At 40.9% G+C, this 12,920-nt stretch overlaps 1 protein-coding gene across 1 annotated transcript in view; it reads left to right on the top strand.

Annotated features, from left to right (window-relative positions):
• The window catches only part of SYCP2L (synaptonemal complex protein 2 like), a gene marked incomplete at its 5' end in the record, with an annotated part of 98,402 nt that overhangs the window by 35,475 nt on the left and 50,007 nt on the right, over positions 1–12,920 (top strand). Inside the window, 4 exons of the mRNA XM_081296463.1 lie at positions 1,357–1,450; positions 1,863–1,945; positions 3,060–3,117; positions 3,213–3,297. Coding sequence (XP_081152589.1) covers positions 1,357–1,450; positions 1,863–1,945; positions 3,060–3,117; positions 3,213–3,297 — 320 coding nt within the window. The remainder of the gene's footprint in view (positions 1–1,356; positions 1,451–1,862; positions 1,946–3,059; positions 3,118–3,212; positions 3,298–12,920) is intronic.

The raw sequence follows: 12,920 nt of genomic DNA, 5'->3' as shown, positions 1-12,920 counted from the left end.
TATGGAAAACATCAAACTGTTTCCACATTTTGCAAAATGAATGAAATGTTTTGGGAGAAGAGTCGGGGTATGTGTGAGATGAAGCCCCTGGACAATGAGCCCCTGTGAGGAAGGGATGGGTTTGGAGGATCCTCCGGTGGGGCCTCCCTGCAGTCTCATCCCTAGAGACTCGATCCCTAAGTGAAGCAGGGATTAGAAGACTCCCAGGGCTTGGACTTAGAGAAAGGAGAGAGTATGGTCTTAGTATGTTCTCTCAAGTTATAACTGAATACTAGACTGGTAATTGGTAGGGAAAAGTTTTCTTTGGCTCCTTGTTCGGGAGCCTGAGGAGTTCAAATTATGTGATGCTGGCCTCCACCCAGCCTCTAGGGAGGGCCTTCTCCTTGTTTTTTTTTTTTTTTTAATTGGATGTTCACAACATTACAAAACTCATGACAAATCATATTTCATAGATTAGAATCGGGTTATGAACTCCCATTTTTACCCCAAATACAGATTGCAGAATCACATCGGCTACACATCACATTTTTACATACTGCCATATTAGTGACTGTTGTATTCTGCTACCTTTCCTATCCTCTAGTATCCCCCCTCCCCTCCCCTCCCATCTTCTCTCTCTACCCCATCTATTGAAATTCATTTCCCTCCATGTTTGTTATCCCATTCCCCTCCTAACCTCTTATATATAATTTTGTATAACAATGAGGGTCTCCCTCTATTTCCATGTGATTTCCCTTTTTTTTTTCTCCCTTTCCCTCCCACCTCATGTCTCTGTTTAATGCTAATCTTTTCTTCCTGCTCAGCCTCACTGTTCTGCTCTTAGTTGCTCTCATTATATCAAAGAAGACATTTGGTATTTGTTTTTTAGGGATTGGCTAGCTTCACTCTCCTTGCTTTCTAATATGCTGCAGGGTGTCATCAGGCCAGAGAGAGCCAGTGTGCTGGAGAGAACCCGAGTGTTTCGAATACAGCCACTGCCGTGATACCCATTGACCCAAGCCTGGTTCAATCCATTCATGAGGATGGAGCTCTTGTGGTCCCACTTCCCAGAGGTCCCACCTCTCAGCATTGCTGCCCTGAGGACCAGGTTTCTAACAAGTGTAACCACAGGAGAGTGTGGTGGAGAGCAGGGTAATGGTCAGCCAGAGCTGGTCCTGGAGGGAGGGTGGTACAGAAATCTGGAAATGGTAAAAAGATCCTTCAGGAGAGGGCCAACTGAAGACAAGCTCCTAATTGATCCATGTGCTGTGTTCCAATGTTCCTAGCTTTAAGTTTTCCTTTCAAAGTTTTTTTTTTCCTGTTTATTTTTAAGGCCACTGCTTTTAAAGGTCATGTGGCTTTTGGCTTGCATTTCAGATGTTGCCCGATCAGATGAAAATATCCTGGGAACTTCCTAGTAAGTTTGAGAAAGCAGAGCGTGAGATTCTCCCTAGCCAAGAAAGTGCAACAGGTATTTTGAGAAATAACAACTTTCTGACTCTGAGTTCTCTATAAAAGTGCTGACGACGCCTTATTGGGAAGGAGTCCCCGAAAACCTGTGGTTATAGAAGTAGTAAGAGTTTGGAGGAAGAGCTGCTGTAAGCTTCCCATCCTGCCTCACCTGATGGCACCCCCTGTGGGTTGGCTGGGATGGTAAAGAACAGATGCTGGGTGGCAGGAGGAGGGTCTCAGAGGGCTCTGATCCCATCTCTCTTGAGCTTCTTGCCACGTGCCCACAGATTGCTCATTTGAGGTCTGAGGTAGTACCTTGCTACCCAGTTGTGCCAGGGGATGGTGGAGGAGCAGGGGTGCACATTCCTTGGAGCGCATGTTGGCATCATGCATGGTCATTATTTTAATTGTCATTTTCTCCACATGAGTAGAACAAGCTGAGGAATCCACCAACCTGGCCGAGCTCATGAGTGCTGGAGATGACCGTCACCTGAGTGGCCAGTCTGAGCCTCCTGTGAGTTCGCAGAGCTGGGGATAGGTTCTGATCTGGGTCCAGGAGGAAGCTGGAATGGGTGCCGAGCCTCCTGATGACCAGGCCATTTGCTCCTGGTCAACCATCTCCCGATGCTTTAATGATGCCCTTTAGATTATTGTTGTCTGCTGAGTCTGTGCGTGTCTTCCTTTGGCTCAACTCTGCTCTCCTAAGAAAGGCACGACTCCACTAGCCTCTGCCCGATTCATACATTTGGGACCTGGAGACTAGTGTCTGGAATTAGGAGTCCAGCGTTTGGAGTTAGACATGGGTCTTCACTTACTAGCTGTAGTTACTTGGAAAAATTCATATTAGTGCTCTTGGGGCATCCCAACCACAAAATGAAGATAATAGCAAGTTCATAGGTATGCCCTTCCTAGGGTTTAAAAATGGGTACTAAGTTATGGCTAGAGAGGACCAAGGAGTTCTGGTGTGCTGGTTCACAGTAGGATGCCTATAGATAGCACTGTACCTTTCAAGAATCCAGAAAAAAAGGATTTCAAATGTTTCTACCATAAAGAAATGGTATTTGAGGAGATAGACATGTTTGACTAGATCTGAACATTACACAATGTATACATGAATCAAAACGGCAGATGACACGCCTTCAGCCTACACATTTTTAATGTTTTAATGTGCCAGTTAAAAAAGTAAATTTAAAGAAGATTTCATGGAGCCCCTGCTTTGCATATTTAGTTATTCAGTGCATTCCCCACTTTCTTACATGAATGTATCACACAGCAGTGGGATGGTGGAGTCACAAAACAAAAACAAACTCAGAGACCGTTTTCCCCAATGAATTCTCATCTTTTAAGTAGGCTCCTTGGGAAGTCATACACATGTCCCAGCAGCTGATGCCGTCTGTCTTCCTGCTGCCCTGTGTACCTGTGTGTGCTATTTCTTTGGTAGTGGCAGATCCTTTCCCAAGATTGGAGGTGACCTTTTAGGAAGAGCCAACAGTCATTGGGAGCCATGCTTCATGAGTAAAGAGCCTGATACTTGGTGGATATGCTCCTTTTAAGATGTGTGAAGTGGTTTCAATAGACTTTCAAAAGGGGGCTTCAGAGAGATCATAAGTTATTTTTTTTTCCTGCAGCACAAAAATACAGCTGATAATTCACCTGAGAAACTGAAACTGGATGACACGCAACAAGGTCTGATGTGTCTTATCTGTCATAAGACCTGAGAGGTCTGTTTAAAAGTTTATTCAGGATGCTTAGCACTTCTTGGTTTTGCTTTTTCTCCTTAGAAGTTACCTCAAAACATGAGTATTCTTCAGATGTAAAAGAACCGTCCGTTCCAATTCAGGCTCCTAACTTAGACAACAAATCCAGGTAAGTGATTTTTTTTTTTAAGTTTTATTGTTCTTAATAGAACATACTAATTGTACATATTGAGGTACAGTGAAAGTTTTATAACTGTATCTCGGAATGATCAAATCATGGTGTCTAGCATATGTACATAAAACATTTATCACTTCTTTTTGGTGAGAACATTCAGAAACCTCCTGTAGTTGTTTTGAAATATGCACCACTGGGGGCTGGGGTTGTGGCTCTGCGGGACAGTGCTCACCTAGCCTGTGTGAGGCGCTGGGTTCGATCCGCAGCACCACATAAAAATAAATAAATAAAAATGTAGTATGTCCAATGCAACTAAAAATACACATAAAAATGTGCCCCACAATATTAACTATCAGCACCCAACTGGCTGTAGCCTCCAGCAGGTGTTCCTCATATTGGCTATAGTTTTGGCCAATCTCTTCCCAACATCTCTTTCCCTTTATCCATCCCCATGCCCCACCATCACCACCACCTCCACCTCCACTTCCACCTCTGGTAACTATTATACTACCTCTATTTCCATGGTGGTTTTAGGGTCCACACATAAGTGAGATCAGCAGTGCTTATCTTTCTCTGCTAGGTTTATTTCACATAACAGAATGTCCTCCATGTTTTGAAATTGATAGAATTCCATCTTTTATGACTGACTACTATTCCATTGTGTATCTCACCACATTTTCTTCATCTGTTTTTCTCTGGATGGACACAGGTTGAGTCCACATCTTGGCAATCATGAAACTAAAAACTGTGCTAATTATTATATGTCGATACTAAAAGTTAACAGTCTAGGTTTTGCTCCTTTTCCTGCCTCCGCCCACCTCATTCCAAGGAGAAAGCATTTTGAGAAGTTTTCTCTGTTGAACTGTTTGAGTTGGCAGATTCTCCTGAACCTATAGACCTCTGCTATTATCTCTAGGGTATCTTTGATGTATTTTTCTGCTGCAAAACATTGAATCTGAGATTGAAATAACATTCAATATACAAAAATAATTTTCACTATTAACCAAAAATTGAAATAAAAGGCAATATAATTCACAATAATATTAAACATATGACATACTTGGGGATTAGCTTAACAAAAGATTTACTTTGGCCTTATTTACTTTTATATTAGGGTATTTAACCCAAGGGGTTTTTTAACCACTGAGCCATGTCCCCACCCATTTTTATTTTTAAAGACAGGATCTCACTAAGTTGCTGAGGGTCTCACCCAGTTGCTGAGGCTGTCCTCAAAGTTGTGATCCTCCTGCCTCAGCCCCCCAAGCCACTGGGATTACAGGGGCATGCCATCGTTCCTAGCAACAAAAGATTTGTAAGATCCATTCTGTGCCATACAAGCAGAAAACTACAGAGTGTTGAGAGAAGTTTAGGTAGGTAGGTAGAGAGATACACTCTTGGCATGTTTCACTGTTTATGAGATGAAAAGCTCAATCTTAAGTTGCAAGTTCTTTCCACATTGATCTAGGGATTCAATATAATCCCCAGTGAAAATCCCAGCAGCCTTTTGGAAAAAAATTAGCAAACTACTTCTGAATTTCATGTGAATTTTAAAGGACATGGAAGAGCCAAAACATATTTCAAAAAGAAAGAAAGTGGGAGGGTTTACACCCCTACCTGGTTTCAAGATTTACCAAAAAAGAGTGTTGGTAGTGGCATAAAGACAAATAAAACAGACAAGTACAGAAATAGGTCTGAATATATGTGGACAGTTTGTCTTTGCATTTCTGTCTGTCATAGATAATGCAGCAGGGAAAGGGTAGGTGTTTCAACATATGGTACTACAACAGTTGAATACTATGTGTAAGAAAATAAATGACCTTTCTTCTTCACCATCCATAGATCAGAGACCTATATGTAAAACCCACTTAAAGAGAAATAATTTTAAAAAACTTCAAAGATTTCTTATATGACACTAAATGCATATTCCATACAAGAACACGTTGGTGAATTTTACTTCATCGATGTGAAGTAGGCTCTTCATCTGCCACTCTTGGAAGAAACGAGAAACAAGCCACATACTTGGAGAAGGTATTTGTAAAAGACTTGAAGCTGGAATATACTGATTATCAAACTTCAACAGTAAAAATACAACTTAGTAAAAAGACAAAAGATTTAAACAGCTATTTCGCCAAGGAAAATACACAGCAGAGAAACACTGGGAAGTTGTTCAGTATTATTAATTATTAGGGAAATGTCAATTAAAGCTGCAAGATGCACCGCACTATTAGAATGGCTGTCTGCACCATGAGTTTATGACTATGTAGGCTACTGGAACTTTTTTTTAAGACTTGGCCCTAGACCTTTATTTATTTATTTTTTTATTGGTTGTTCACAACATTACAAAGCTCTTGACAAATCATATTTCATACATTAGAATCAAGTGGGTTATGAACTCCCATTTTTACCCCAAATACAGATTGTAGAATCACATCGGTTACACATCACATTTTTACATACTGCCATATTAGTGACTGTTGTATTCTGCTACCTTTCCTATCCTCTACTATCCCCCCTCCCCTCCCCTCCCATCTTCTCTCTCTACCCCATCTACTGTAATTCATTTCCCTCCATGTTTGTTATCCCATTCCCCTCATAACCTCTTATATATAATTTTGTATAACAATGAGGGTCTCCCTCCATTTCCATGTGATTTCCCTTTTTTTCTCCCTTTCCCTCCCGCCTCATGTCTCTGTTTAATGTTAAACTTTTCTTCCTGCTCTTCCTCCCTGTTCTGTTCTTAGTTGCTCTCATTATATCAAAGAAGACATTTGGTATTTGTTTTTTAGGGATTGGCTAGCTTCACTAAGCATAATCTGCTCTAGTGCCATCCATTTCCCTGCAAATTCCGTGATTTTGTCATTTTTTAGTGCTGCGTAATACTCCATGGTGTATAAATGCCACATTTTTTTTTATCCATTCATCTATTGAAGGGCATCTGGGTTGATTCCACAGTCTAGCAATTGTGAATTGTGCTGCTATGAACATCGATGTGGCAGTATCCCTGTAGTGTGCTTTTTTAAGGTTTTCAGGAAATAGTCCGAGAAGGGCAATAGCTGGGTCAAATGGTGGTTCCATTCCCAGCTTTCCCAGGAATCTCCATACTGCTTTCCAAATTGGCCGCACCCGTTTGCAGTCCCACCAGCAGTGTACAAGAGTACCCTTTTCCCCACATCCTCGCCAGCACTCATTGTTGTTTGACTTCGTCATGGCTGCCAATCTTACTGGGGTGAGGTGGTATCTTAGGGTGGTTTTGATTTGCATTTCCTTGACTGCTAGAGATGGTGAGCATTTTTTCATGTACTTGTTGATTGATTGTATGTCCTCCTCTGTGAAGTGTTTGTTCATGTCCTTGGCCCATTTGTTGATTGGGTTGTTTGTTTTCTTATTGTCTAATTTTTTGAGTTCTTTGTATACTCTGGATATTAGGGCTCTATCTGAAGTCTGAGGAGTAAAAATTTGTTCCCATGATGTGGGCTCCCTATTTACCTCTCTTATTGTTTCTCTTGCTGAGAAAAAACTTTTAAGTTTAATTAAGTCCCATTTGTTGATTCTTGTTATTAACTCTTGTGCTATGGGTGTCCTGTTAAGGAATTTTGAGCCCGTCCCCACAATCTGTAGATCGGAGCCAACTTTTTCTTCTATCAGACGGAGAGTCTCTGATTTGATATCTAGCTCCTTTATCCACTTTGAGTTGACTTTTGTGCATGGCGAGAGTAGGGGATTCAGTTTCATTTTGTTGCATATGGATTTCCAGTTTTCCCAACACCATTTGTTGAAGATGCTATCCTTTCTCCATTGCATGTTTTTAGCTCCTTTATCAAATATAAGATAGTTGTAGCTTTGTGGATTAGTCTCTGTGTCCTCTATTCTGTACCATTGGTCCACCCGCCTGTTCTGGTACCAGTACCATGCTGTTTTTATTACTATTGCTCTGTAATATAGTTTGAAATCTGGTATCGCTATACCACCTGATTCACACTTCCTGCTTAGAATTGTTTTTGCTATTCTGGGTCTTTTATTTTTCCATATAAATTTCACGATTGCTTTATCTATTTCTACAAGAAATGCCGTTGGGATTTTGATTGGCATTGCATTAAACCTATAGAGAACTTTTGGTAATATCGCCATTTTGATGATGTTAGTTCTGCCTATCCATGAACAAGGTATATTTTTCCATCTTCTAAGATCCTCTTCTATTTCTCTCTTTAGGGTTCTGTAGTTTTCATTGTATAGGTCTTTCACCTCTTTTGCTAGGTTGATTCCCAAGTATTTTATTTTTTTTTGAGGATATTGTGAATGGAGTGTTTTTCCTCATTTCCGTTTCAGAAGTTTTGTCGCTGATATACAGAAATGCCTTTGATTTATGTGTGTTGATTTTATATCCTGCCACTTTGCTGAATTCATTTATTAGTTCTAGTAGTTTTTTTGTAGACCCTTTTGGGTCTTCTAGGTATAGAATCATGTCATCTGCAAATAGTGATAATTTAAGTTCTTCTTTTCCTATTTTTATGCCTTTAATTTCTTTCGTCTGTCTAATTGCTCTGGCCAGTGTTTCGAGAACTATATTGAATAGAAGTGGTGATGGGGGAATCCCTGTCTTGTTCCAGATTTTAGAGGGAATGCCTTCAATTTTTCTCCATTCAGAATGATGCTAGCCTGAGGTTTAGCATAGATAGCTTTTACAATGTCGAGGTAAGTTCCTGTTATCCCTAGTTTTTCTAATGTTTTGAACATAAAGGGATGCTGTACTTTGTCAAATGCTTTTTCTGCGTCTATCGAGATGATCATATGGTTCTTATTTTTAAGTCTATTGATGTGGTGAATAACATTTATTGATTTCCGTATATTGAACCATCCTTGCATCCCAGGGATGAATCCTACTTGATCATGGTGCACAATTTTTTTGATGTGTTTTTGTATTCGATTCGCCAGAATTTTATTGAGGATTTTTGCATCTAGGTTCATTAGAGATATTGGTCTGTAGTTTTCTTTCTTTGAGGTGTCTTTGTCTGGTTTCGGAATCAGGGTGATGTTGGCCTCATAGAATGAATTTGGAAGAGCTCCCTCTTTTTCTATTTCCTGAAATAACTTGAAAAGTATTGGTATTAATTCTTCTTTAAAGGTTTTGTAAAACTCCGCTGTATACCCATCCGGTCCTGGGCTTTTCTCGGTTGGTAGTCTTTTGATGGCTTCTTCAATTTCATCCATTGATATTGGTCTGTTCAAATTGTGTGTATCCTCCTGACTCAGTCTGGGCAAATCATATGACTTAAGAAATTTATCGATGTCTTCACTATCTTCTATTTTATTGGAGTATAAGGATTCAAAATAATTTCTGATTATCTTATGTATTTCTGAAGTGTCTGTTGTGATATTGCCTTTTTCATCCCGTATGCTAGTAATTTGAGTTCTCTCTCTTCTCTTCGTTAGCATGGCTAAAGGTCTGTTGATCTTATTTATTTTTTCGAAGAACCAACTTTTAGTTTTGTTAATTTTTTCAATAGTTTCTTTTGTTTCAATTTCATTGATTTCTGCTCTGATTTTAATTATTTCTTGCCTTCTGCTACATTTGCTGTTGGTTTGCTCTTCCTTTTCTGGGGCTTTGAGATGAAGTGTGAGCTCATTTATTTGTTGGTTTTTTGTTTTTTTGAGGAATGACCACCAGGCGATGAATTTTCCTCTTAAAACTGCTTTCATTGTGTCCCATAGATTCCGATATGTTGTGTATGTATTTTCATTTATCTCTAAGAATTTTTTGATTTCCTCCTTTGTCTTCTGTAACCCATTGATCATTCAGTAACATATTGTTCATTGTCCATGTGATATAGGATTTTTCCTTCCTTCTTTTATCATTGATTTCCAGTTTCATTCCATTATGATCTGATAAAGTGCATGGTATTATCTCAACCCCTTTATATTTACTGAGGGTTGCCCTATGGCATAATATATGATCTATTTTTGAGAAGGATCCATGTGCTGCTGAGAAAAAAAGTATATCCACTTGATGATGGTTGATATATTCTATATATGTCAGTTAAGTGTAGGTTATTGATTGTGATATTGAGGTCAATAGTTTCTTTATTCAACTTTTGTTTGGAGGATCTGTCCAATGGTGAGAGAGGTGTGTTCAAGTCACCCATAATTATTGTGTTGTGGTCTATTTGATTCTTGAACTTGAGGAGAATTTGTTTTATGAATGTTGCAGCACCATTATTTGGTGCATAAATATTGATAATTGTTATGTCTTGTTGGTGAATGGTTCCTTTTAACAGTATATAATGTCCTTTCTTATCCCTTTTGATTAACTTAGTCTTGAAGTCGATTTTATTCGATATGAGAATGGCCACCCCTGCTTGCTTACGAGGAGCGTGTGCGTGGTATATTTTTTCCCAACCTTTTACCTTGAGCCTGTGTATGTCTTTTCCAATCAGATGTGTCTCCTGGAGGCAGCATATTGTTCGATTTGTTTTTTTAATCCATGTTACCAGCCTAGTTCGCTTTATTGGAGAGTTTAAGCCATTAATGTTTAGAGTTACTATTGATATATGGTTTGTACTTCCTGCCATGTTTGATTATTTATCTCTTTTTTTCCCCTAATTTAGTTTGTTTCTCCATGATTAGCTTTTCCCCCGTCCTCTGTCTTTACTGAGGCACTTCCCGCTGATGGTTTTGGTTATTGTTTTCCATTTCTTCCTCGTGTAGAGTTTTGCTCAAGACGCTTTGCAATGCTGGTTTTCTGGCTACAAATTCTTTTAGCTTTTGTTTGTCATGAAAGATTTTTATTTCGTTGTCGTATCTGAAGCTTACTTTTGCTGGATACAGAATTCTTGGTTGGCATCCATTGTCTTTCAGTTTTTGAAATACGTTGTTCCAGGATCTTCTCGCTTTCAGCGTCTGTGATGAAAAATCCGTTGTCAACCTTATTGGTTTACCCCTAAATGTAATCTGCCTCTTTTCTCTTGTAGCTTTTAGTATTTTCTCTTTGTTCTGTATATTGGATAGCGTCATAACAATGTGTCTTGGCGTTGGTCTACTGTGATTTTGTGTGTTCGGTGTCCTGTATGCATCTACAATTTGTATATCTGTTTCCTTTTTTATTTCTGGAAAGTTTTCTGTAATTATTTCCTTCAGCAAGTTACTCATTCCCTTGGCATGAATCTCTGTGCCTTCCTCTATCCTGATGACTCGTAAGTTTGGTTTTTTAAAATTATCCCAAATCTCTTGGATGTTTTTCTCGTGATTTTCTACCAGTCTTAGTTGGCTAGACTGTTTTCAATGTGCTCTTTAAGGTTCCTTTCCATCTGTCTAAGGTGTTCCTTGAGTTCTTTATATGGCCATTTTTCTGATGACTCCAGGTCCTCCTGAATATTTAGGCTGTCTTTCATTGTTTGTACTCCTTTTCTTCCTTGCTTTTTTATGCTCATGATACTTCTTGTTCTGTTTGACTGCTGAGTTACTGTTTACTCTTATAAATTTATTTGATGCTTGGGAGGAGAGGTATTAGAAGGGAAGGGAAGAAGTGACTAAAGAGAGTGAGTGTAGGCAGGTGGAATTCAAGAGAGGGGGAATAAGAAAATTGAAAAATGAAAAGACAAAAGAAAAGAAAGTGAAAAGAAAGAAAGAAAAAACTAAAAAATAAAAATTTAAAACAAACAAAAAATTATAATGATAATAGAATAATGGAAATTGAAGTTTAAAAAATAATAATAATAGAATAAAAGAATTAAAAAAAATTGAAACCATTAATAAGAAAGTTAAAGAACAACAACAACATCAACTACAAAAAGTGAGAATAAAAAAAATACTAATAATAATCATTAAAAAAATAGTAATAATAATAAATGCAGTCATAGAGCTCGATTAACTTCTCTTCCAGTAGGTGGAGCTATGCCCACTGGGCCAGGCTTCTCCTCGTGATAGGTGGGAACCAATCACTGTGCCTCAGCTCTTCTTCCCAGACTGTGCGAGTCTCCAGTCCTGAGTGCCTAGGTCCTTCTCTTGTGGTTCCTCAATCCAGGCCCCACTCACCTGTGACGCTTACCACATTACTGGCTACACGCCGGGTCTGTTGCTCCTGGGAGCCCTGTTTTCATGGATGCCTGGGCACACCCTTTCTGTTTGCCTCCCTCGGACCCTAAGTTTGTAGGGCTTGGGGCTGAGGACCCCCAGCGAATTTGTTTGCCCTTAGGTAGCAACTCCCCTGGTAGCTGGTGCAAGGGACCTCTGTTGTCAGCCCTGGTGGGAGCGATAGCCGGGGGTTCTGTGCCGCTAGTCCCACGTTACTCATGATTCCCTGGGTCTGGCTATGGTGCTCAGTTGGCTTTTACCTCTGTGAGATCAGGTGGGCCGACTAGTTATTTCAGCAGGATCGTTAGTGCTGAGTCACGAGAAGCAGGCGATCCGGGGCTTAAATGCCGCAAATTCGTGCTCAGTGTGTGTTTTCTGAGGGGCCCAAAGTGTACGCCCTAGCTCCACATCAGCTCAGCATTGCCTAGTGATCCTGAGCAAATAGGCTTTAGATAATTTACAGCTCCCTATGCCCGCGCAGTTGAAGAGGTCAGAGACTTGATCCCTCCGCGTCTGCCGTCATGTTAGACCTCCTCAATGATATTCATGTTACCCTTACAGTTTCCTGGCATAAGCAAGATCTTGGGGTTGTACAAACTGCTGCTACTGTTTCCAGTCCAGTTTTCTAGAACTGAAACCCTGCTGCCGTCACCTCCACCTCTGGGCCGCACTCTTGGGCGCCGCGCTTGTCCGCGACCTTAGCAGCGCCGCCGCGGGGGGCCCAAGCGGCTGGCGCCGCGGGGGGCCCAAGCGGCTGCCGCCGCGCCTGTCCCCTCGCAGAGGGATGCCGAATGACCCCAGAGCAGGCTATGCCCCAAGTTGCAGCAGGGAACAGCGACCGAGGCACTTGAGGCCGTGGTCCAGCCTTTGGAGGACAGGGCTCGGCACGCAGCCCAGTTCCAGTCTCTAGATGCTGCAGCTGGACCGTGTAGACAGGGCCATCAAGACAGCATGCAGAAAGCAAATGGCGGCTCCCGCGGAGTGGATTTTCGGCCCGAAACTACAGCCCCGCCAACAATTCCAATCCACTAACTCTCCCTGTATAGACAATATTCAAAAAAAAAAAAAAAAAAGGGCGGGGTGTACTGAGCTTTCTTTGCCTCAGGTACTTACAATCCACTGCTGATTGCCCCTTCAGCTTCTCTGCCGGGAGCGTGAAAGAGGAAGCAGATGGGCGCAAAGCGCCCGAGGCTCTGAGCAGGAAAGCGACCGGGAGCCAAGCGTCTCTTTTTCAATCTCTCTGTTTTTTCTGCTGCTTGGCCGGGTGGTCCACTACAGATTAATGGTGAAAGGAGCTCTAACAAGCTGGGCGAAGTCTCGATTAAAGCCGCTGTTCTGAGCACCAGGCTAAGCACTTCAGCCACCCCCTTACGCAGCGGCCATCTTCTCTGGAACTTTTATATTCTGATAGTTTCCTAAAATGTTATACATCCACCCTGTGGCCCAGGTATTCCAATCCTAGGTGTTTTCCTAAGAGAGATGTCAGTATATCTCCATGCAAAGGAATGGACATCAGTGTTTGACAGCTTTCTTTGTAATAGCTCCAAATT

The sequence above is a fragment of the Spermophilus citellus genome (assembly GCF_964194105.1).
Source record: "Spermophilus citellus genome assembly, chromosome: 5".
In the NCBI taxonomy this organism is placed as follows: domain Eukaryota; kingdom Metazoa; phylum Chordata; class Mammalia; order Rodentia; family Sciuridae; genus Spermophilus; species Spermophilus citellus.
The sequence above is the reverse complement of the archived record's forward strand: the minus strand, read 5'-3'. Positions and strand labels throughout refer to the sequence as shown.